The sequence below is a fragment of the Notothenia rossii genome (assembly GCF_949606895.1).
Source record: "Notothenia rossii genome assembly, chromosome: 9".
NCBI lineage: Eukaryota > Metazoa > Chordata > Actinopteri > Perciformes > Nototheniidae > Notothenia > Notothenia rossii.
Window position 1 is genome coordinate 16,563,602 of NC_136907.1, and position 21,762 is coordinate 16,585,363.

General features: G+C 39.6%; 2 protein-coding genes across 4 annotated transcripts in view; one reads left to right on the forward strand and one right to left on the reverse strand.

Annotated features, from left to right (window-relative positions):
• sec24a (SEC24 homolog A, COPII coat complex component) overlaps positions 1–10,503 on the reverse strand; it is a 22,171-nt gene extending 11,668 nt beyond the window's left edge. For 2 of the 3 annotated variants that reach the window (XM_079651732.1, XM_079651731.1), the window contains exons 1-6: positions 10,108–10,503; positions 4,616–5,227; positions 1,510–1,674; positions 1,169–1,246; positions 520–582; positions 185–351 (exon numbers count right to left, since the gene is read on the reverse strand). In XM_079651732.1, the coding sequence (XP_079507858.1) occupies positions 185–351; positions 520–582; positions 1,169–1,246; positions 1,510–1,674; positions 4,616–5,227; positions 10,108–10,168 (1,146 nt within the window). In that variant the 5' untranslated portion in view covers positions 10,169–10,503. The remainder of the gene's footprint in view (positions 1–184; positions 352–519; positions 583–1,168; positions 1,247–1,509; positions 1,675–4,615; positions 5,228–10,107) is intronic. The other variant, XM_079651733.1, reaches the window with a different exon arrangement.
• Positions 10,504–11,519: 1,016 nt separating this feature from the next.
• sar1b (secretion associated, Ras related GTPase 1B) lies at positions 11,520–20,673 on the forward strand. The gene is made up of 7 exons (XM_079652333.1): positions 11,520–11,698; positions 15,465–15,540; positions 17,655–17,774; positions 17,912–17,977; positions 18,163–18,266; positions 18,641–18,772; positions 18,992–20,673. The coding sequence occupies exons 2-7, from the start codon at positions 15,483–15,485 to the stop codon at positions 19,106–19,108; spliced, it is 597 nt and encodes a 198-aa protein (XP_079508459.1). The 5' UTR covers positions 11,520–11,698; positions 15,465–15,482; the 3' UTR covers positions 19,109–20,673.
• Positions 20,674–21,762: the final 1,089 nt, after the last annotated feature.

Consider the following 21,762-nt stretch of genomic DNA (forward strand, 5'->3'; position numbering starts at 1 on the left):
AGAACATTTTTTAATGTGCATTTAATTTTTCCAAAAGGCTTAGATCGACAAGGGAGTCTTGCCTGTCTAGAAGGGGAAACGCTATGACACAAATGGTAGAGCATTTAGTTCCATACCGTTATGGATGAGCTGACGAAAAGCACTTGTGAAATGCTCTAATGGTCTTTACATGGCTGGGACTCACTTGCTGGTACGGCTGATGTGCTTGAGTGTAAGGCTGCGTGGCGGTAAGCAGCGCAGGGTGCATGGGTGGGGGGGCGTTGTGAGGAGCCGGGCTGTTCTGGTACCCAGGGGGGAGGGAGGGGTAGTGGCCCAAGTGCCGACCCGGTGGACCGTGCTGAGGCATGCCAGCTGTAAAAGAAAAGAGAACAGAAATAACGTCAGCTTTGCCCTCTGGATTATATTTTATACTTGTCCAAACACTGCAAGTGGGGAGAAGCTTTGAAAGCCAGTTCAGTAATCAGACTGTAAATGGGGTTTGGGTGAAATAATCTAATATGTCGCAGAAAATGGCCTTACCCATTTTGTTGTCAACATGATTATGGCTGTTTGATGCTTGTGGGCCATTGCCAGCCATGGTTCCTGTTGCAAAACAAACACAGATGTGAATAATTTTAGTGACACTTTTGCTATTTCTATCCCAGTGGGCTAACCACGGCGGGCGATGGAAATTGAATGATCTGTTTTACAGTAAAAGAAATAGAGAAGACACAATAAAGTAATGAAGCAAAGCAACAAAACTAATGACGATGGAGATGATGGGAATTGATGTATGGTGTCTTAAAGAAATATGAATACTTCTGTCTTTCTAGGATGTTTATTCAAATGGATATCCGGTAGGAATGGAGGAAAGATAGGCAAACAACCTACAAACAGGAAATACGTTACCAGGGATGCACTGATCCTATAAAAATACTGTTTACATTTTATTTAAAATACATATTAAAGAGATCAAAGCAAAAGATATTGACCAATTTGTGTAAACGTATTCTCTGCTGTAGATTGGAGCTCTATAAGCTCATACAGCAGAGAACCATTATTTGGTGTCAACTTTGATGTAAAAAACAAAGAATTAGTGCATCCCCAGATACAATGACCAACAGCACAGAGAGGACAGGATGGGCATTACAGCACTGACACTAACAGCTACAGATAGATTAAGCCACACCTGGACATTCAATATCCCCGTCCTGGCAGTCGGGCTCAGTGGGGGGCAAAGTGCTGTTCACGGCACCCCCACACTGAGCTGGCATGTAGAGGAAGGAGGGGAGAACAACAGAAGGGTATCAGATTTAGAACAAAAAACTAAAATGATGCTTATAAACAAGACATACAGTTTCAGACTCAGCGCTGACATCTGATTTCACAATCAACACGGACCAACAAAATGTTTGCACTCTACAGTGTGTAGAGTTAGAAAAAATGTTGATGTCGCCATCTTTGTTGGTTGTCGTACCTGAGGACACAAAGCACCAAAATGTAACATCTCAAGATTTTAAAAACCTTTACCATCGGCCCTGGGGGGTGGAGGTTTGACATTGGCCATTGGCGGTCCAGTGGGAGGGGCTGTGGGCTTCATGGTTGGTGGTGGGCCTGTAGGTGGGGGGCCATAGGATGCTCTGCTTGGTTGGTATGTGTTAGGAACCATGGGATTCATAGGTGGAGGTGCCGTGCCTAGAGAAAACCCCCAAAACAGTCATTCTTAGGGCTGCTAGTCAGATTTATTTACATATATTCAATATAGATTTCCGATTACTCTATTGATATTTCTGACAGATTAATTGAGCACCAGTTAACAATATAAAAACGCGTAAATAATAGTGAGAAATTACATACAAATTTCAACAGAGAAAAAACAAATAATTGAATTTCAAATCAATTTTTTTTTGTTGCATTTTAGTTGGATAAAGGACTTTAACAACACATATCAAATAATCCTTTTACTTTAAACCTCCAATTGTTTTATAAAATGATGAAACCCTTTCAACCAACATCCTCTATCATCTCAGACATTAACATCAGTCATCCAGTATATAGAGTTAGGACTTTTTGTCAACAACATTACACTCATGTAAAACAAGAACACTCGTGAACCTGCTATGTGGCAATACTGTGGTATTGTAGAAGAGATATGAGGCGTCGCTCTCCGATGGGTAACATTATTAGCTCAGAGTTAAGCCGACAACAGCTGGTGGCTCTGCTGACCCACAGCCAGTTAATGTAAGAACAGTGACAGCAACAGAGTCATGTTCATCTCCACCGAAAAACCAGCCAATTCAGAGGTCCCAAATAAACTCCTTTATTATCTTATCGAGCAATAGTTTCACATTTCTATAAAACATGTATGCACAGCACATGTTTGTATTCTTATATTGTTCCCTAAGGGCATGGTGGTTTTTGGCTGCAACTAACAATAATTGTGATTGTCAATTAATCTGCCAATTAGTTTCGAGATTCATTTGAACATGTTTAGTTTTTTTGGGCTATATGATCTGCCCTTCCAGTTTTTCTAAGTCCAAGGCGATATCTTTAAATGCCTTGTTTAATCAATCCAAAACCTCAATATATTCAGCTCTATAACATATAAACAGGATATCTCCATATTTGAAACATTCCTGCATGAAAACATTATTAAACGATTGATCAATTATGAAAATAGTTTGCGATTACTTTTCTGTTGCTCAACTAATGGAATCCTCAACTAGCGGCTTCACTGTATAACCATGCACAACGGATGAGGCTGACTATTCTTACAGCAGCGACAGCAAATGGCAAGTACCAAGTATAACGCCAAACTATTATTTATATGGAAGATATCATTTCAGAGACACAAGGCCTTGAAGGCTTAATTAGAGTAGGGAGTAGACTGAGATGAAGCTGAATGATAAGGACAACAATGATAACCTTCTTTACTTCACATTGTGCATTTGTTAATATCATAACGGCACTGGGATAGGTTACATGTATCTGAATGCTTTTACTTAAAAACACTTTTTGATAACTTAAGACTATAAAACTCTAAGAAGCTCAATTGAGCCAGAACTGTTCAAAAGATTATTCGTGCTGGTGCCAAAAATGCTTGACCTTTAAAAAATTGCTTGTGTTACATTTACAGTAAGAAAGCATTCCTCAGAGTAAACATCTCCACAAAGACACAATCATTCCTCCGGGGAGCTGCTTTCAATCGTCACCATTGTACTGGGCAGATATGCACAGACTGGGCTGCTGGGGTAGAGGTAACTAAGATCAAGCAGGCTCTTCCAGTTAGGGATGTTAATGTGAACAGAATTCTTTCGAGCCAATACCACCATAACATTTACAGATATGCAGGAAACCGCCAGACTGAGGTCATCATGTGACCTCTGCTTCTATGCAGAAGTACTTCCCTGCCCTAAGCTTTAAAAATTCAGACACTGTGGCTGCATATTGCAAAACCAAAGTCATACTTACTTCCTTCAGATAAAAAAAAAAAAGTTACTGCGATTCTCTATGAGTGGTCTTTTGTTTCCGACACTGAGCGCTAAACACTTCTCAGTATTCCAACAGTAGTTGTGTCAGAAAAAAGCTCCAACTTCTCACAGGGTGAAATTAAACTACTAGCTGAAAGGATCAAATGTTATGACTGCCCGTAGGAATCATCTGTGGGATTTCTGTTAATATCACCAGTGGAAATCAAAAATGTTAGCAATACAATATTCCCCCTAAATTGAAATTAAGATGCTACTCTATCCACAAAGCCACGTCATGCTGCTAAATAAGAATCATACACAATTCTGATTTGAACTTTGTACAGATTCAGAGTAAATTACTCTGTGCCAAAGACTGCAGCCAGCTATCATGTACAAAGTAGGGAGAGAGGACAAGGTCCGGCTCCAACGTATCAGCACTCTTGATACGCATATGTACATCAGTGAAAGAAAACAATGAAAGACAGAGTAATATGGCTATAACAAAGGTTTTTAGAAGAGGATCAATCTTAAAAAACAGTCTTAGTCTTTAAAAAACAGACAAAACACATATTACTGTGGCTAAATAATGAGGACCCTGGACTTAATGGGCTAAAGTTCACCTGCCTCATTTATTAAAACTAAACTTTTTATTGATGTGACCCAAGGAGTGTCTGCATCATTATATGGCATTAAATTGGCCCTTTTGACCACGTCGAATCAAACCACGCTGCACAGTCTTGCGTTCCCAGTTTTAAGGGGCGGGGGAATGCGATGACGTTCTGGTTTCAAGTTTAGATTTGCCACTTCCTGTCTGCCTGTTTGTAGGCTTTTTTCAGGTATCTGCTTTATTTTTATTGTTTTGAGCTGTAGAAGAGTTGTGTTAAGTTACTGCTGATGAACAAACTGTGTTTATCTACTGTTGTAAAGCTGCTTCTATGACCATTAGTTAGAGGCATGGTTACACACATCTTAAAGTGGGCAGCCTTTTGGTAATGGAGATATAAATGACTGCTGTGCTGGGAGGACGTACTGAGTGAAACCGGGTCAAGCCAAGCTAGCAATTGTGTATTTGTGTATGGAAAATCTTATCCTTTATTAAAAAATTAAAAAGGGTTGTGCATATAGATGGTAAAGTTCAACATTTTAGTGGAGCCTTTGTGTCTTACCTGGCTGGATATATCCATGCAGAGAGGTGGGGGGGCTCCCTGGGCCTGGAGGCTGTGCGCTACTATGGGAAACATGGGCTGCCGGTGCAGAGCTGTAAGGTGCCGATGACGGTGGCAGCAGCGGCGCTGTCGAGCTTGCAGCTGGGTTCATATGATTGGCCATGGCGCCACGGGGAGGTGTGCCCATGGAAGAGGGTGACCCCATTGGTGGGGGAGCGTTGTTGTACTGCCATGCTGGAGGCATGTGCTGGGGCTGCTGGGGGTTAGGGTAATAGTTACTTGAAGACACAGCAGGAGGAGGAGGTGTGGCCTGTGGAGGGGGCAACCTCGGACCAGGGCTGGCAGACTGAGGGGGGGTGTGGGATGGAGGACCTCCCAACAGAGGTCTGGTCATCAGCGGCTGGCCTGGAGGAGCTGGTTGGTAGGAGCTGACAGGGGGGGCATGTTGGTAGGAGCTGACTGGGAGAGTAGGTTGGTAGGGCCCAGAGGGGTAGAGTCCAGGGCCGAGGGGTGCAGGAGCTTTGGCCTGCATCGGATTGTAGGTTGGTTGTTGAGTCATTCCATAGTTGCCCCCTGGAAGCTGCTGCACAGCAACTGGATTCTGTGACGGACCTGGAGCAGACAGGGAGAAGGAAGGCATGTTAGGACATCTCGATCGAATACAACAGGCCAATGTTTGTTTTGATAAATATTACATATCTCTTATCATAAGACGACACAGATCCTTCCAACGAGATGGCACTTTCAGACACTCTTTCAATGTTTCAATGTTAGAGCAATTCAATTTCAGCTGCAAATTTTCACGACTACTATTAATTTCAAATTGTTGTTCAGCAGTGCTGCCGCTGTGGCGAGAAAAATGGGTTCCTGGACTCCCCCTTTGTGCCCAATGCCCAAATCTGAAAAAGGATTTCAGCTCTCTAGGTAATGATCTTGTCCCACTTGACCAGAGCCCTTATGCAATGCTTCTGTGGTATTTCTAAAGGCCCGGACACAACAATCTGACAACAAAGAACTGACACAGACGGACTCCGACTGTTGCGTCGACTCGCGTCTCTGCGTTTTGGCCATGTGTCGCACTGGAACACACCGCAAAGACTTCAGCCGACGGCCAAGAAGCAATTACGAACTGCGCATGTGTGAGTGGCAATAACTCTCCTTATCAGCAGGCGGCGGCAGTGTGTATTCGTCATTCAAAAAGAGGCAACAACCGGAAGACAGACTGAGACACACCAAGAGAAGAAGAACAGACTGCGTGATATAAACAAACAACTAATAGCGTGTGCCTTCCATTTTCACTCTACAGCGAGAAGCTCACGGTGCTTTCCCGAACCTGTGTCGAGAGCTGGAGTTAAATGAAATCTCAGATTTGCCTTCTTAATAGTTTGTTTGGGTCCCTCACTTCCGTTTCGCTTCTCATGCACTGATTCGCTAGCTGAACAGCCAATCAGAGTGATTTATTTTGCTGACTTTTCGGACGAAAAGGCGTCGACACGGCTGAAAAGACACGACGGTGCGGGACACACCAATCTGAGTAGGGCGTGTCGACACTCATCGTCGGCATGGCGCCCACCGACACCGATTATCGGCCTGGTGTGTCCGTGCCTTAAGGCTCAGAAGCCACATTAGCTAGCAGTGTCTTAAACCCAAGAAAGTCCTTGGTAGCATAGATCCAAAAAGTGAATGGAAAACAGATGGTGCAGTACTGGTAGTGTAACTAAGTTTACCATAGTAAAACCAATCAGATCCACCAAATTACCAAGGAACTGACAGCCCAGGGTCTAATCTATTTACCTGGATTTAATTCCATGATCTGCCCTCAGTGACAGTGAGTAGGGGGCTCTAAGCCCCAACTAGACAGAACACAGTTTTAGTAAACCACTTCATAAGCTTAGTTTTATAAATTGTACAGATACAAAACTAAAATGTCGCATTTGTTTCTTCTTTAATGTCAAATATCAATAATAAGAATTGCGGTGTTATACCAAATTCCAAGTGTCACAATAACAGGATTCACTCTGTTTTTTGTATAAATAGTAGACGATGAAAGTTCTCGCCAATAGCAAAAAAGCTGATCTCAAATTCGTATTGGTGGGAATAAAAAGAAACTTGGAATTAATAATTGTAGTAGGACTAACTAAATATCAACTTAACATGCAGACTGCTTAAATGACACCTCAAGCTGTTTGCATTATAACATTTTATGTAAACAGATGCACTCTAACCACTTAGTCCTATACAACATGACTGGAAGCAGAGTGTGAGAGTCCGAAGGGATTACAAAAACAACAATAAAAGCAGTTAATCCACCACAGACTGAATTATTAAGAATTAAAGCTTCCATCAGTTACAGCTCTTATCCAATCAGAAAAACCCTGATATGGAGTCATAATGCAGCCAATCACAAATCAACCCATTTCAAAAGTAAAACATTACAATAAATAACTCCATGCACATGCCTATGATTGAATTTAAAGATATGTTAACCTTATGAATTGCTTATTCACATCAATGATATGATAATACATTTACAAGCACTATTCTGACAACAAATCCTATTTAGCATTAGTGATGGTGGTTTGTTTCTGCAGTCTTTGACACATTGTTTTCAGATGTCCTTGTTCATTGTTTTCAGAACAGAGGTAGATTATCATCCTTTATTGACCCGTCTGATTCAAGACTGATGTAATGAGCAATAAGAATTTTGGACCCATTTACAGTTTTAGAAAACCGCCTGAGGCATTTGAAAAGGTCCCATGTCATGCTTTTCCATTAACGGTCTGCAAAGTCACAAACCCTCAAAGTACGCCCTGTAGCGAGTAAAACTCTAACACAGAAAAGACCTGTCTATGCTGCCCCAGAACGTCTCGTTGGAGATTTCTCATTCTCCATTTTTTACTTCCTGAGTATGGTGACGTAACCATGTCCAGGTCCAAATGGACCAATCCATGGAGCTCTTCACACACACACACTCACTCAGTCTTATCTTTTCTCAGCCGCTGTACTCCGCGGATTTGTCAGTCTGAACTCACCGCAAAACTCAGCCTGAGCACACACACAAACTTACAGCCAGGCTACGAGTGTGTGTCTGCTCAGGCTGAGTTCAGGTGAGTTTTGAGGTGTCTCACAGACCCCACGCAGCAACCAGGAAACGACCCTAGTAATCCAGCTCACACTGTCCGCAGCAGCGAGCCCCACAACATCCCGCCAACACGGCACCCAGACCCCACGCAGCATTCTCATCTGTTTGTCATCACTGGTGTAATTTTCTGGTTGCTAACAAACGCCATTGTAACACATAATCACTGATGTTCCGCTGTAATGGTGGTGGACTCATCCTAACAGAGTGGGCTCATAGGGAGGGGGGGGCTCCAACAAGCCGTTTAAGACAAAGAGTGAATGCACATACAGGGCTCGACAGTAACGGTTGCCTTTAGTTGCCATCAGTGGCAACCACTTTTAACATGAAGAAATAAGGACAGCAAACAGCTATTTGTTGTATTAACAGTGATATTTAATTATTGCTGTGACCAGTCGGAACCTGATACTTAATTGCACGTGCATTTGTGTGATTACGGAGCCAGAAAGCGATGCACGTTTATTCGCGTGCGCGGTGCGCTGTGTGTTTGTTTTACAAAAAATGGCGAAGCAAATTAAGTTGTTTGACTGTGGGGTAAAAAGTTCGGCCAACCCGTCAACATCTCAAACGAATGTTCAAAGTGATTCAACTGATAAAGCGCAAGATGAACCCGAACAAAAGCAAAGAGGAAATGTGTAAAGTCTTGGTAGGCGAAATATATATGTACATTCCGCTCCGTTCTGCATTCACTTCTGGTAAAAGTTCCTTCAAAATAAGAGTCCCGATCTTATTACTACCAAAATAAAAGAGCAAAACGAAACTTTACCATAAGAAAATATTGGCATATAAATATAATCACTTCTATAAAAAGGTAACACATTTTAAATATAGTTAGACATATTAAAAAGGTAATTCACAGCATTAATAATTAATATCTAATTCTTAACTGTGAATGGTTTTCATTTATTTAACATTCGAAATGTATTAGTCTGGCCAATCCAAGACTTCAATGCTGAAGGGCCAATGGATCTATGGTAGAGATCAGCACAAAGGTCAAGAAAACCCACATTTGAAAGGGAGACAGCAGATGACTAAGAAACTAGTGACTTGCTCAATTCATTTGTGAGGGATCTGTGAAGAACATGATAACAGCTGCACTACTGGTATTTTGTATACTAGCAATTTGAGGGTGGACAACTTTACTACCACTTTAGTTTCAAATAATTGTGTTAATTACTTATTGTAAAGCATTTGAACATTCTTTTGTGTCACATTTTCATTATTAAGTTTATGCATAACTGTATAGTATCTTAATTATTTAAAATATAAGCTGACTAAAAATGGCAACAGTATTTTCAGTTTTGGCAACCAAAAGCTGATGCCTGGTTTCCAGCCTGGCAACCACTTTTAAAAGTTAGCGTTGAGCCCTGACATACATGCTGTATGAGAAACCAATGTGATTTTGGAACATTGAACAATATAAATCTATTCTAGTAGACCTCAACAATGGAATTATAATCAGTAGAAATGGCCATGTCATGGGACCTTTAAACACAAGCTGCATCTTCACTGTGTAAGAACGCTCCTAAACCTCCATCAACAACAGGGTTGCAATCAACCAAACTTGTGTCAGATGTCACTGAGTGGGTTTTGTTTTTTCCACAACATGCCTGGGAAACTGATACAAATATGTAAGTATTCTCTAATGAAGTTGGTCATTGTATGAGCATGCTGGAGAAAGCTCTGTAGCAACAAATCTGGAGCATCCCCAATTTGCCACATGTACACTGAAACGTAGAAAGCTAAAATGTCCAAGCTACCAAACCTGCAAAAGACTAGCAATGCAAAAAAAGAGAGGGGGACTAATAAACATGAAGATGTGATTATTCAAGGACAGTGTACATTTATAGAAAACACTCTAAGAAGGTAGCTGCTAAAAGAGTATTATTTATGTGTTACTTTGACAGGAAAAGTTTCGGCCAGTTTAGCAGCATGACAGGATAAGAACAAGTGTTATTATATCACCGCTGTTGTCTATATTGGGAGAATATGGGACTGACCAAAGACTCGTCTTAAAAGTTTTGATGCCCGTTAACCCGTCGTGTTGTCAGTCTTCCAACAAACCAAAGGTAGCACACGTTTGAGTTAATTGGCATGGGAAGTATAGTTGGCACACCTTATAGCATTTCAACCATTTCAAGTCAGTAAAGTAACACAGGTCAAAATTAACCTAAAACCTCACTATTGCTTCGCTTCCTTTAATTACAGCGGTGTTAGGCAAGTTAGCATTTAGCAAATAGAGGCAAAATCCAAGAGCTGCTAATTTTAGCGTATTACTTTAGCGTATGTCGGCTTAGCTCATGTTAGCTACTTGGCCTTTACCTGTCTTTACTTTCATAAAAATGTTACTCACCATTCGTGTATGTCTGTCCTGTCCCGGTCCCATTCTGAGAGTTAAACCCTGCAGTTGACATTTTGAAATAGACACCAGGACTTAATTTAGAGGTGCTTGGGTTGGCGAATAGCTAGCTTACGTGTTAGCTAGCTAACTAACTAGCTGTTAACGTTCAAACCTGTGGCTCTGACGATGCGGTGTTTACTAAAAGCAGCGAGTATAGCAGTGACGTTTCCTTATTTCTTAAAAAAAGTAAATAACCTGACTCGTTGATGATCACAGAGCCATGGTTATTATCGAAAACCCCGTCCAACTACCTAACGGGTGAGTAACGATAGGCCTTGTCAAGAGTAATCGTGTAAGACACTTCTCTTTCACCGGAAGTTGGGATCACCCAGACGGATACACGTAAAACTCATCGGGCATGCGCAGTATGTACACGTGGCATTTCCTCTGGTGCTCTGGGTTTTCCAGTGTACTGGAAACAAGAGGAGAGAGTGAAGTATTTTTATTGCGTGTATTTCATAGTATTTGTACAGTATTTAACAATGTAATTTGGATTTAGTAGTGCCTAGTTGGCACTATAATAATCTCACAATCACAAGGGTAATTTTGACCTAAATATTAAAGAAAGTCTTTAAACTGTGATCATATTCACATTAGCAAGTGTTTTCATTTATACAAATTCACACTTCCTACCCAGCACAACACAAATAAAATGTCGTATTAGTTCATGAATGTACATGATATATAGCAAAACTGTTATCTAACAAGCAGAGATAAATCGTTTCAGGGTTGTTCGTTTTGGTTCGTTATAGTTTAACCAGTGGTGTAATTAACTGAACACATTTACTCAAGTAGGACTACTGTACTCAAGTAAAACATGTGGGTACTTATACTTCACATGAGTACTTTCAAATTATGCTACTTTATACATTTTACGCCACAACATTTATTTCAGATATTTATTTATTAGTTACTTTGAATATTTAGGCTAATACAAAAATAGAAATCGACACATACATAATCATATATTTATATAGATTGAGCTCAACAGTAGCGTATACATTAATCTATAAACCCCATCTTTCCTAAGTAAAACATGAAAGTGATGACCACATTAATGCACCAAACATTTTAATCAAATAATTTTAAAAACTTGCCTTTTTGCATAACAACTACTTTTACTTTTGATGATATATTATGACGTATATTTTGACGCTAATACCTTTTTACTAAAGTACAATTTTGAATGCAGGACTTTTGCTACAATGCTTAAGTAAATCATCTTAGTACTTCTTCCACCTCCACGCCTTGATTAAATATGTAATTAACAATACATCCAGTGACATTTGTGATTGGATATTTGTTAAAGAACACTACGTTTTATTTGAGTTCTCCTGCCGGAAAGATGATTGTGAAACATAAACAGGAAGCGGCCGGTCAGAGTTTTTTGGGGAGTTGCTTGAGAAGCCATTGCACTGTCGTGGCTCAGTAGCAAAACACGAAAAAGGAGAGGAAGACTTGGCATTTCGCTGGACAGGGAGACCAATTTACATGACAGAGAGAGCCAACACACTCTGTTAACTAATCTACACATAAATAACGGGTAAGTGTTCAAATATATGATCTCGAGAAAAGAAAAATAGTCTTATGTTAGCCGTCGGCATCTCGGCTAGCAAATGATCCCGGCTGCTAACGGTGCCACGTTAGCATTGCTAACAGCAACTTGCCTATTATTTTCCGCGAGGTGCATTTAAACTGAAGTTGACCCACTGTTTTATTTATCTCAACATTCAAATGTATTAATAGAACCAAAATACTCGAAAAAATTAAAGTATCTGGTGTTGGTTAGTGAAGTATTTAGAAAACGGCTGATTAGCTAACGTAGCAAGTTGATGCAACGTCGCCTGTCAGAGAATATGACACGTAGCTAGTGGCTTCCTGCTAGCCTCCCTACAAGTCGGCCTAAAACTGGGTTTAAACAGATACAATTTAACGTATGCGTCTATCATTGACATTGTTAATCGGATATTTGGACCTTTATTTTATTTTATCTTTGACACGGAAATGGTCAGACACCGATCTTTTAGTGGAAGAAGTATTCAGATCTTGTACTTGTAAAAGTAGAACTGCAACTGCCAAAGAACAGAAATACTAATACAGGTGTAACTAAAGTCTTATGTAAGAGTTGATTATGATTTATATCATTAATCCTTATCTGCAAAGAAACTTTGGAGGGAAAATGTTGAGCTAGTCAGTGGTTGACTTAATGTGTGAACCGAAACACATTTTGACTGATATGCTTAACGTTAGACTACATAAGAAACACATGTTGAACGTGAAGAAACATTTCCAGTTATTTTCAGCAATTTAAGAATTGAGGTAGATGTTGGATAGTAGAGGTGGAAGAAGTATTCAGATCTTGTATTTAAGTAAAAGTAGAACCACCAAAGAACCGGAATACTGTGTTGAAAATCTTACTTAAGTACAAAAGTCCTAAATTATGCAGATTGTCCCCTTTCAGAATTATATGTATTATTTGTTTTGATCATACTTATTGATGCATTCATGTGTTTATTCAATGCTGGCAAAGGTGCAGTTAATTTGTATTTTATTTACTGCTCTGTGGTTCTTAAATTGATCCCAGGTGTACCTCTGCATTGTGCATTTTAATGGGCTAGGAGTAAAAGGTAGCAAAACACTGTAATACTCAAGTAAAGTACAAGTATCTCAAAAGTGCACTCAAGTACAGTACTTGAGTAAATGTATAATATTTATATATTCCTATTATTTAAAAAATAATGATTGGTGTGTTTATTTAACCTTTATTTAACCAGATAAAAAAAGTGTTGAGATAAAATCTCATTTTCAATGCTGACCTGGCCAAGAAGGCAGCAAGGCTACACATAACTCAAACATATACAAATACAGAGAACATAACTAAGAAAAAAAAATACGAAAAAGTAGTCACTAGATTGTGCACATTAGGACAGTAAGAAAGGTACACTACTTATTATTAAGAGCAGCTGGTGGTAAGGACCTCAGACAACTTCAATTTAAAACATGCTATTGAGACAAGTGCCCTCAGTTTTAGGCGTGATTGAAGGTCATTCCAAGACCAAGGACCATAATAAAAAAGACTCATTTTTCCAGCCTCAGTCCGCAGTACCTGGAACCGTATCCAGGCACTGGATCCGAGGTTGTAAGAGTCACAAACTGGAGCAAATCTGGCACATATGTACAGTGGAAGCTTACCTAAAATGGCTTTATACATTAATAAAAACCAATGCTGCATCCTACGCATAGTAAGTGAGGACCATCCAGTTAGGCTATACAGCTTGCAATGATGAGTCCTATAGGGTGCATTTGATATATATCGCAGTGCAGCATGGTAGAGTGGGTCAAGTTTGGCCAAAACAGTGGGACAGGCAAATCTATAAATGGTATCACCGTAGTCCAGCTGGGACAGGAATAAGCCAGCGACCAACCTTTTACGGGATGAAGTTGAAAAACAACATTTAAGTCTGAAAAGGAAGCCAAGAGTGCATTTCAATTTCTTTGTTAGAACTTCAATGTGTTTACTAGGTAAAGGTGAGGATTATTTGATTTACTTTATACTCTACTGGGTAGCTTCACCTGTAATATTAATAATATTATAATGTGTGTTGATTTTTATTTTGTTTTAATAATCTAGATCTGCAAAGTAACTAGTAACCAAATATGTCACATAAATGTAATGGAATACAACATTTGCCTACAAAATGTAGTGGAGCAAAAGTATTAAGTAGCATATTGTGAAAATAGTTAACTTAAGTATAAAAACCTACATGTTTTACTTAAGTACAGTACCCGAGTCAATGTATTTAGTTACATTACACCACTAGTGGATAGTTATTAGGGAAAACCGTCACAATTTGCAGTCTGGTGACTTTTGAGTAATAACACTTCTCTTCAGACTTAATGAAGCCTGTTCTGAAAGAGTTAACCTAAAATAATGTCAATAACTAATCTGATAAATTGAATACACAACAGATGTCGCATTTGATAGTCAGTTTAGCTCTGGGGGCACTTCTAACCAAATTCCTCCTGTTCATTATCCATGAACTCAATTATGAGTAAAACGGATCATTTTAAGCAAGTTACGGCTGCTGCCTTCTGGCAAACGTTCTCAATGCAACACACAATTTGCGTCTTAAATGAACATATTACAGCTTCTTTGAAACAGTTTTACATTCACGGCTGCATCAAGTCACACATGGGAGCTTCAGTCCATGAGACCCGCTCACAGCCTCGTACAAGGTGTGGAAGCAGGGATGAGAGAATATGGGACAGGAGTTAGCAGCAGCTGACGTGCAGTTCAGCTGTGTTTGCGTGTTCTTGACCTTTGGCTACCTTATACTTTAGCCCCAGAGTTGTTTGACTATTATGTAACTGGTGCTAGAGGTCGGTGAAAACGTACCTCTGCAACAGTGAAAGAGAAAAGACAAGGAACTGAGATGGTGTGTGTGTGTGTGTGTGTGTGTGTGTGTGTGTGTGTGTGTGTGTGTGTGTGTGTGTGTGTGTGTGTGTGTGTGTGTGTGTGTGTGTGTGTGTGTGTGTGTGTGTGTGTGTGTGTGTGTGTGTGTGTGTGTGTGTGTGTGTGTGTGTGTGTGTGTGTGTGTGTGTGTGTGTGTGTGTGTGTGTGTGTGTGTGTGTGTGTGTGTGTGTGTGTGTGTGTGTGTGTGTGTGGCAAACATGATGAATTATGGGGAAGTGTAAACACACAAGTGTAAACAATTATATAAATTAAACGTTGTCCTTAAATTAGAGAGTTTTTTTGCCCCCCCTTTTCTCAGATTCTCACTGCAGTGCCCACAAATCACTTAAATGACCTTCAGTGAGCTAGAACAACAAATGAACAAAGCAAAAGTTTTGTTTTATCAAAAGCAACACGCTGTAGCATGTAATGATTCAGACGTTCTTAGCTTCCCACATTTAAAGCTGGTCCTATATAAGATCTATTTGGTTTCATTTGAAATACAATCTGGATTGCTTGTCATGAAAGGGTAAGAAGACTAGGCTTGAGTTCCAAGGCCCTTGTAGATTAACTGTGTTGAACAAAACACTTGTGTTGCCTATTGAAGAGCTGTCAGATGGCATGTGATCAGTGCTGTGAATCTCCTGTCCTGCTGTTCAAAGACTCTTACTGGAATAAGACAATTTGTATCATCATAACATGACATTCATTCACACCTATTTGCTACGTTTTTGCTCACACATATGACCATGATAGAGGTTACATCCAAAATAAAATGTTAGCAGTTCATTGTCTCGTCTTGTGCACATTCATGTCTTCTTACATCTGATTTTTCCCCCCATGTGTTGTTTTTCAGGATTCAACAGCTCCGGATATGTCTTTCATATTTGATTGGATTTATAGCGGTTTCAATAGCGTACTACAGTTGTTAGGTAAGTACTGTTGATCAGACACACTAACTGAAAATTAGGGATGTCCCGATCACCTTTTTTTGCTCCCGAGCCGATTCCGATCATGTGATTTTGACAATTTGCCGATACCGATTTTTCCTGATCCAATCTTTATGCAATGCATTAAGAAAAAAGAAAAGAAAAAAAGCATTCAAGTTGTCCCTTAAGGTTATTTTTTTATTTAAATTGGATATTCTATCCAACATGGATATAGCTTCTTTCTTTCACAGCAGCATTGGATCAGTTCAGTTGTGCAGCATTGGATCAAAACAAAATAAAGCTTATCAGTACTCGTTAGCTTACTGCTACTATTAGACACTGCGCCCTGCCCACTCTGTTGCCAGATTTGAGAGAAATAAGCAACCAGGTCTATGAAAACAAGCCCCAAAGAAGCAACACATACATGATGTTGTGTTATTTGAAACCAAAACTAAGGCCTCAGGATGACTTTAAGACTTGAACATGGTCATTTTTGTTTTGTAACATTGAATACAACATTTTTAAAAAAGTATTTAAAAAAAAATCCCGATCCCCGATTTTTTTCTCCCGATTCCGATCTTTTGAAAATCACGTGATCGGCTCCGATCCCCGATCACGTGATCGAATCGGGACATCTCTACTGAAAATAAACAGGAACTCATTGCTGACATGTTTAAGAAGTTACTGCAACAGTTTGGACTGCTTTTGTATTTTAAATCATTAATCAGAAGGGTATCGTGAACTACAAAGCTATTGTATTGCATTGGGATCAGAGTTGATAGTATCAGACGGAGTTGATTAATGTCTTTATTGATCACAAGAATAACCTGAATTGATACGACTGCTCTGTCTCACACCTCAGTCCGGAAGTGTTCAGTCAAGACCGGGGCTCAGTGTGTTCTTCACAATAGTGCGCTTTGTTCTTAGAAATACATCCCTATTGTGGTGGAAGCGGAGTAATACTGCAAGTGTTAACGTTGTGCCACACAGACTCAAATCTGAAACTCAGTTCCGTAGGCACCCCTTCTTAACTGCTCCACGTTACACGTTTTAAAGCTATAAAACCTTTCCAGTAAAGTTGTCTCCGTAGATTAAACCCGTGGCTGGGTGAACGCCGGCATGAAGGGTCAAAGTGCTGATTGAGTCTTTCCTTGCCAATGAAAAGCAATTCAATATAATGCTTTATAAAATGAAATCTAAAATCTGCGCCACAATGCGCACTTACAGATCATGTTTCTGGTAAACTGTGTGCATTGATCACGATCACTGTTAGTCAACCCTCTGCTTCTTAACTTATAAGCAGCCTGTGCCAATCCTAACTTATAAGCAACCTGTGCCAATCCTAACTTATAAGCAACCTGTGCCAATCCTAACGTTTTCAGAGTACTACCCAGTAGTACATACTACCTGACGATATCAACACTTAAATGTTTGGCCAACCCCCTCTCAAAGTCAACTTTATTGTCAAGTGTAATTTTTAAGTGGACCAGCTCTCCCCAAAGAGCAATGTTGTAGTTTCTGTGTTAGCGCACCTCCTGTGAAGCAGTCGTTCCTGTTCTCCTGGTCCGACAGGTAGCAAAGTGCTGTTGTGAGAAAGCTGACTCAGTCACACGTTTACAAATCCAACTGTTATCAGTACGCTGAATCAGAGAGAGGTCAATGCAAAGCCTTGTAATCATGTCTGGAAAGTTGAGGGAGGATTGAGTTGAACCTTTTTCTCCCGTGTACAGTTAAACAGTACATCTGTTTTGTATTTTTTAATACAAATGAACATAGAATAAAACAAATCAACTGGTACTTGTTTTTTCCAGCAAGGTTGCCTTTTAAATGTAACATTCACAAAATAAAGATTAGAGAAAGGGGAAATCCGAGGGTGGAGCCGCCACTGGTGCATCAAAATGAGACCAAGGCTACGTTTGACAACTCTTTTGTCCTCTTTATGCTTAATTTGAAATGAAAGCCATGACATACCTTCAATACCACTTGACTCATCAACCAAATTCATTTGACATGTTCCTTTGTGTGAGAATTCAAAAGACTAAGCATAGTATAGTATACAATGCAATATTTCTATTGTCCCAGCTTTTTTTTCTAAAATGCCTCTGGTTTTGTTTCAGGACTGTACAAGAAATCAGGCAAGTTAGTATTTCTTGGCCTGGACAATGCTGGCAAAACAACACTACTGCACATGCTCAAAGATGACCGATTGGGACAGCATGTGCCAACTTTACATCCAAGTGAGTTGATGCTACTCCCACATACATGCTCACTCAGTGATGTGTTGAAAGATACAAGTAGACATTTATGATCAGTGACTTTTGGGTTGCCTGACTTTTCAGATTTGTTCTTTATAATTTCCTTTCTTTTCCTCCAGCCTCGGAAGAGCTGACAATTGCTGGCATGACTTTCACAACCTTCGATCTTGGAGGCCACGCACAAGGTATGTGTGTGTTGCGTATACTAATGCTTTTGGGCTTTATTGGTCACGGTATGTGATACTCTTGTAAAAAAAAGGAAGGCCAGTGCCATATATCACTGTAAAATCAGTTAATGCAGAATGTGTCTATTGTATAACAGACTGGAGTGTAAAACTCAAAATGTTTGTGTTTTTGTTTGTTCATACAGCCCGAAGAGTGTGGAAAAACTACCTCCCGGCCATCAATGGCATTGTGTTCCTTGTGGATTGTGCAGACTTAACTAGATTGGGCGAATCTAAATCTGAACTTGATGTAAGTACCTGCTTCCACTTAGACTACAAATGTTAATTGGCTGTATAAAAGCAAATCCATTGTAAAGGAGGCAAAGCTCCTCATTTCTTCTCATGATAGCTCATTAAAAGCAAAGCATTGTTTGATGGCTTTTTTCTAAAATGAATAATGACGCACAGCACCCTTCACTGTCTGCCTTCTTACAAATACAACGCATTCCACTTCTGTCAGTTCCTAGGAAAGTGTATTTCTGGAAAGTCTAGGAAATGAAAGTAGACGTCAATGATAATACTGTAGTAGTATCTGGGGGGGAGAGTTTTTTTTTATTTTATTTTTTATTTACGGTAATGATAAATATGAAAGCTGCATAGTAATACTCTGGTCTACCCCATCAGGCATTAATGACAGATGAGACTATTGGAAATGTGCCTATTCTGATCCTGGGCAACAAGATCGACAGACCAGAGGCCATCAGCGAGGAGAAGCTGAGAGAAATGTTTGGATTGTACGGACAGACGACAGGAAAGGTGAGTAGACACAGCAGTATGATTCTTATGATCAGACAAATAAAAAAGTTGTAAATAAAGTGGGAAAAGATTAATTTCTGAAATTGTTAACCAGAGACGAGAATGAAAAAAGAAGAGAATAGGTTTGACTATTGGAAGATGGAAAAACATTTGTCAGATATGGTGTCATGAACTAAAAACAGTGGATCTAATGGGACTGTTTTCCTGCTTTTCTTTAAGGGCACAATTGCCATGAAGGAGCTGAACACAAGACCACTGGAAGTGTTCATGTGCAGTGTGTTGAAGAGGCAGGGCTACGGCGAGGGCTTCCGCTGGCTCTCCCAGTACATCGACTAAAGCAGCCACGCCCCGTAACACCGACACCACCACCATCATCAGGGGGGCGCTAAACCCGACCACTCAAGACGCCCAGCAATGCCACCCGCACCATCATTCTCAGCCCCATGTTTGGTTAAACAAGTCTGCCTCCACCTTCAGAGAGACCAGTTCAACTTGATCCCAATAGACTTTTATTGGTCGAACATTTGGTTCCGCACTTGCAGAATTCATACCTGTACGTGCACACACACACACACACACACACACACACACACACACCCACACACACACACACACACACACACACTCATTTCCATCTTTGTCTTTTTCTAAGGGAGTATCATAGCGTTGGTTCGACAGCAAAGGGGTTTCAAATTCAAATGGATGAATCTTTTCTATATTGTGTCTTTTGTTTGCTTTCCTCTCTCCCTCCCTTCCTGCCATTCTTTGAGTGTGATGATAGATTCATTATAACTGTAAATCAGAACATGATTCCATCGCTTTATCAACAATCCCAGCTGCCTCTTCATCTTAGTTGGAGCTACGAGAGAGCAACATAGTTGTATACATTGCAGTACACTTTCTTTTTTCTTTGTAACAGTAAAGTCATTCATTCCAAAGTTGTATTTAACCAACACATTTTGGTTTGTCCTTTTTCTTTCTTTAATTTGTTTTGACATGATTTCAGTAAATAAACAGTGTGGCCACGTATACAGCCGTCACTATGAATGTGTGCCTGTTTTCACCCATTTATTAAAATGGAACAGTGCATTTATCTTAGTGTATTTTAGGTTTCTTTGAAGATAATACTTTTGTTCCTGACTTCTATCTTATGGGCACAGTAGAATTGAATGGATTCCAGTAAGCTATGATGGGCTCCCCTTTTTTAAAGAGAAGCATAGTAAAGCGGTAGTAAAGCGGGTGGATGAAGAATTTTAATAGAAAGTAATACTGGCTATAACCCTGCAAGGTTTGAGGAAATCGTGTAGATAGCACAATGATCAGTGGATGCGACGAAAACTATTTAAGTAAATGAAACGTTGGGACAAATAGCTTGATAACATGCAGTAAGTGGTGAAGGGAGGAAAGATGGTTGTAACACCTAGTAATCGTCAATGTAAGGAGTCCATCCTACAGATATATTTTCTGGCCTAGACCTTTGTACAGGGTGAATCTAGTGACCAAGAGTAGATAACGGAGGGCACAGTCCCACAGCGGGAACAGGTAGATAGGCCTCAGACACCTCTAAGAAAGGGACCATATGAAGTGTACATGAACATCGTACGCTGATTTTGTACTTTATCAGTGGTATCCTTTCGATCTATGTGCATTACCAGAAACTATTATGCATGCCTTGTTCTTTTGATTTTTATTGACCCTTATTCCAGAGTACAACAGGAGGGAAAAGATGCCAAAATGTACAATGAGAGCTGATCTGTCCCTGTCCCTTATTGTCTCTTTCATTCCCTCATGACTAAGTGATGAGCTGTTCCAACAAGGGTGGGACTTGCTGTTGTTTGCATCATTAAAATGTAATAAATGTTTTCAATGAATAACAGGCTTTAACATTGATCCAAAATGCAGACTGATTTCTTTTGTCAAATTATTTTGTGAGATTAGCCATGGAAAAAGTATTCATTTTCTCTAAGTGAAAGTACACATTTATTTATATAAATAAGAATGCACTCAATATAACCAAATCTAAAATACAGAATTACCAGCTAAATGTACTTAAAGTAATACGATTAAAACTTCATTATAAAGAAAAAGGACCCCTGTCTTATCTGTTATTATACATGTAATATTGTTGATCGTTATTATTTATGCATAAGTATTTTTATAATTTGATAATCACTTATTTTTTGTTAGGGGTTACAAGCTACACAAATTAAAAGGTTTAATCTTTCAAGCATATGTTAGTGCAATTTATGGCTCACCAACCTTAAATGTTAACACAGAGAGAGATCAATAAAACACAGACACGGTTGAGATTAATTATTATTCAGTTGCAGAACAACAATAATAATCTTGGAGTACATCACCTGCCACAGCAGTCAATCGTGGAAATGCCCCCCGAATACAAGAAACACGGGGGCAAATATACGTTTTCTATATGACACACAAACATGTTCCCTAACTAACCATGTTTAACGCACACACATGGTCAGGTCTCCTAAACTTTGCCATGTTCCAGAAAGGTCATCATCTCATGACGTCTTTAGGAGTCTTGCAGGATATGAATTATCCAATTAACAAACTATATATACATCTGCACATGAACGCACATACATTTCTTTACATTAACTAACACACAAACCTCAATGTTTTCCTTAGGTCCAAGATTGATATAACAAAGTATTTAAAAATATTATTATAATCTGAAAACATACCTGCAACTGTCAAATTATTGTACTGAAGTAAAAATTACAATATTTGCCTCCAAATTGTAGTGGAGTAAAAATATAATAACATTGAAATACTGCAAGGACCGCAAAACTGTCCAAAAGTAAAAACAATAGAGTTTAAGTGTTTAATCACTGACAGCTAATATCTTGTGGCACAGTTTGTATGTGGTACTGGATTATAGAGCAGTATGTAGACGGTTAATTGGAGGTTATTTAAAAAGGTGATTTGCTTCAATACAAGTACTATCAGGCCACTAGGTGGTACAC

Bases quoted from the DNA above. Each gene is read 5' to 3' on its own strand.
- sar1b (XM_079652333.1), top strand. From the start codon at position 15,483: ATGTCTTTCATATTTGATTGGATTTATAGCGGTTTCAATAGCGTACTA. The intron at 17,978-18,162 runs GTATGTGTGTGT...TTGTTCATACAG, and splicing joins TCTTGGAGGCCACGCACAAG to CCCGAAGAGTGTGGAAAAAC. The intron at 18,773-18,991 runs GTGAGTAGACAC...CTTTTCTTTAAG, and splicing joins ACGGACAGACGACAGGAAAG to GGCACAATTGCCATGAAGGA.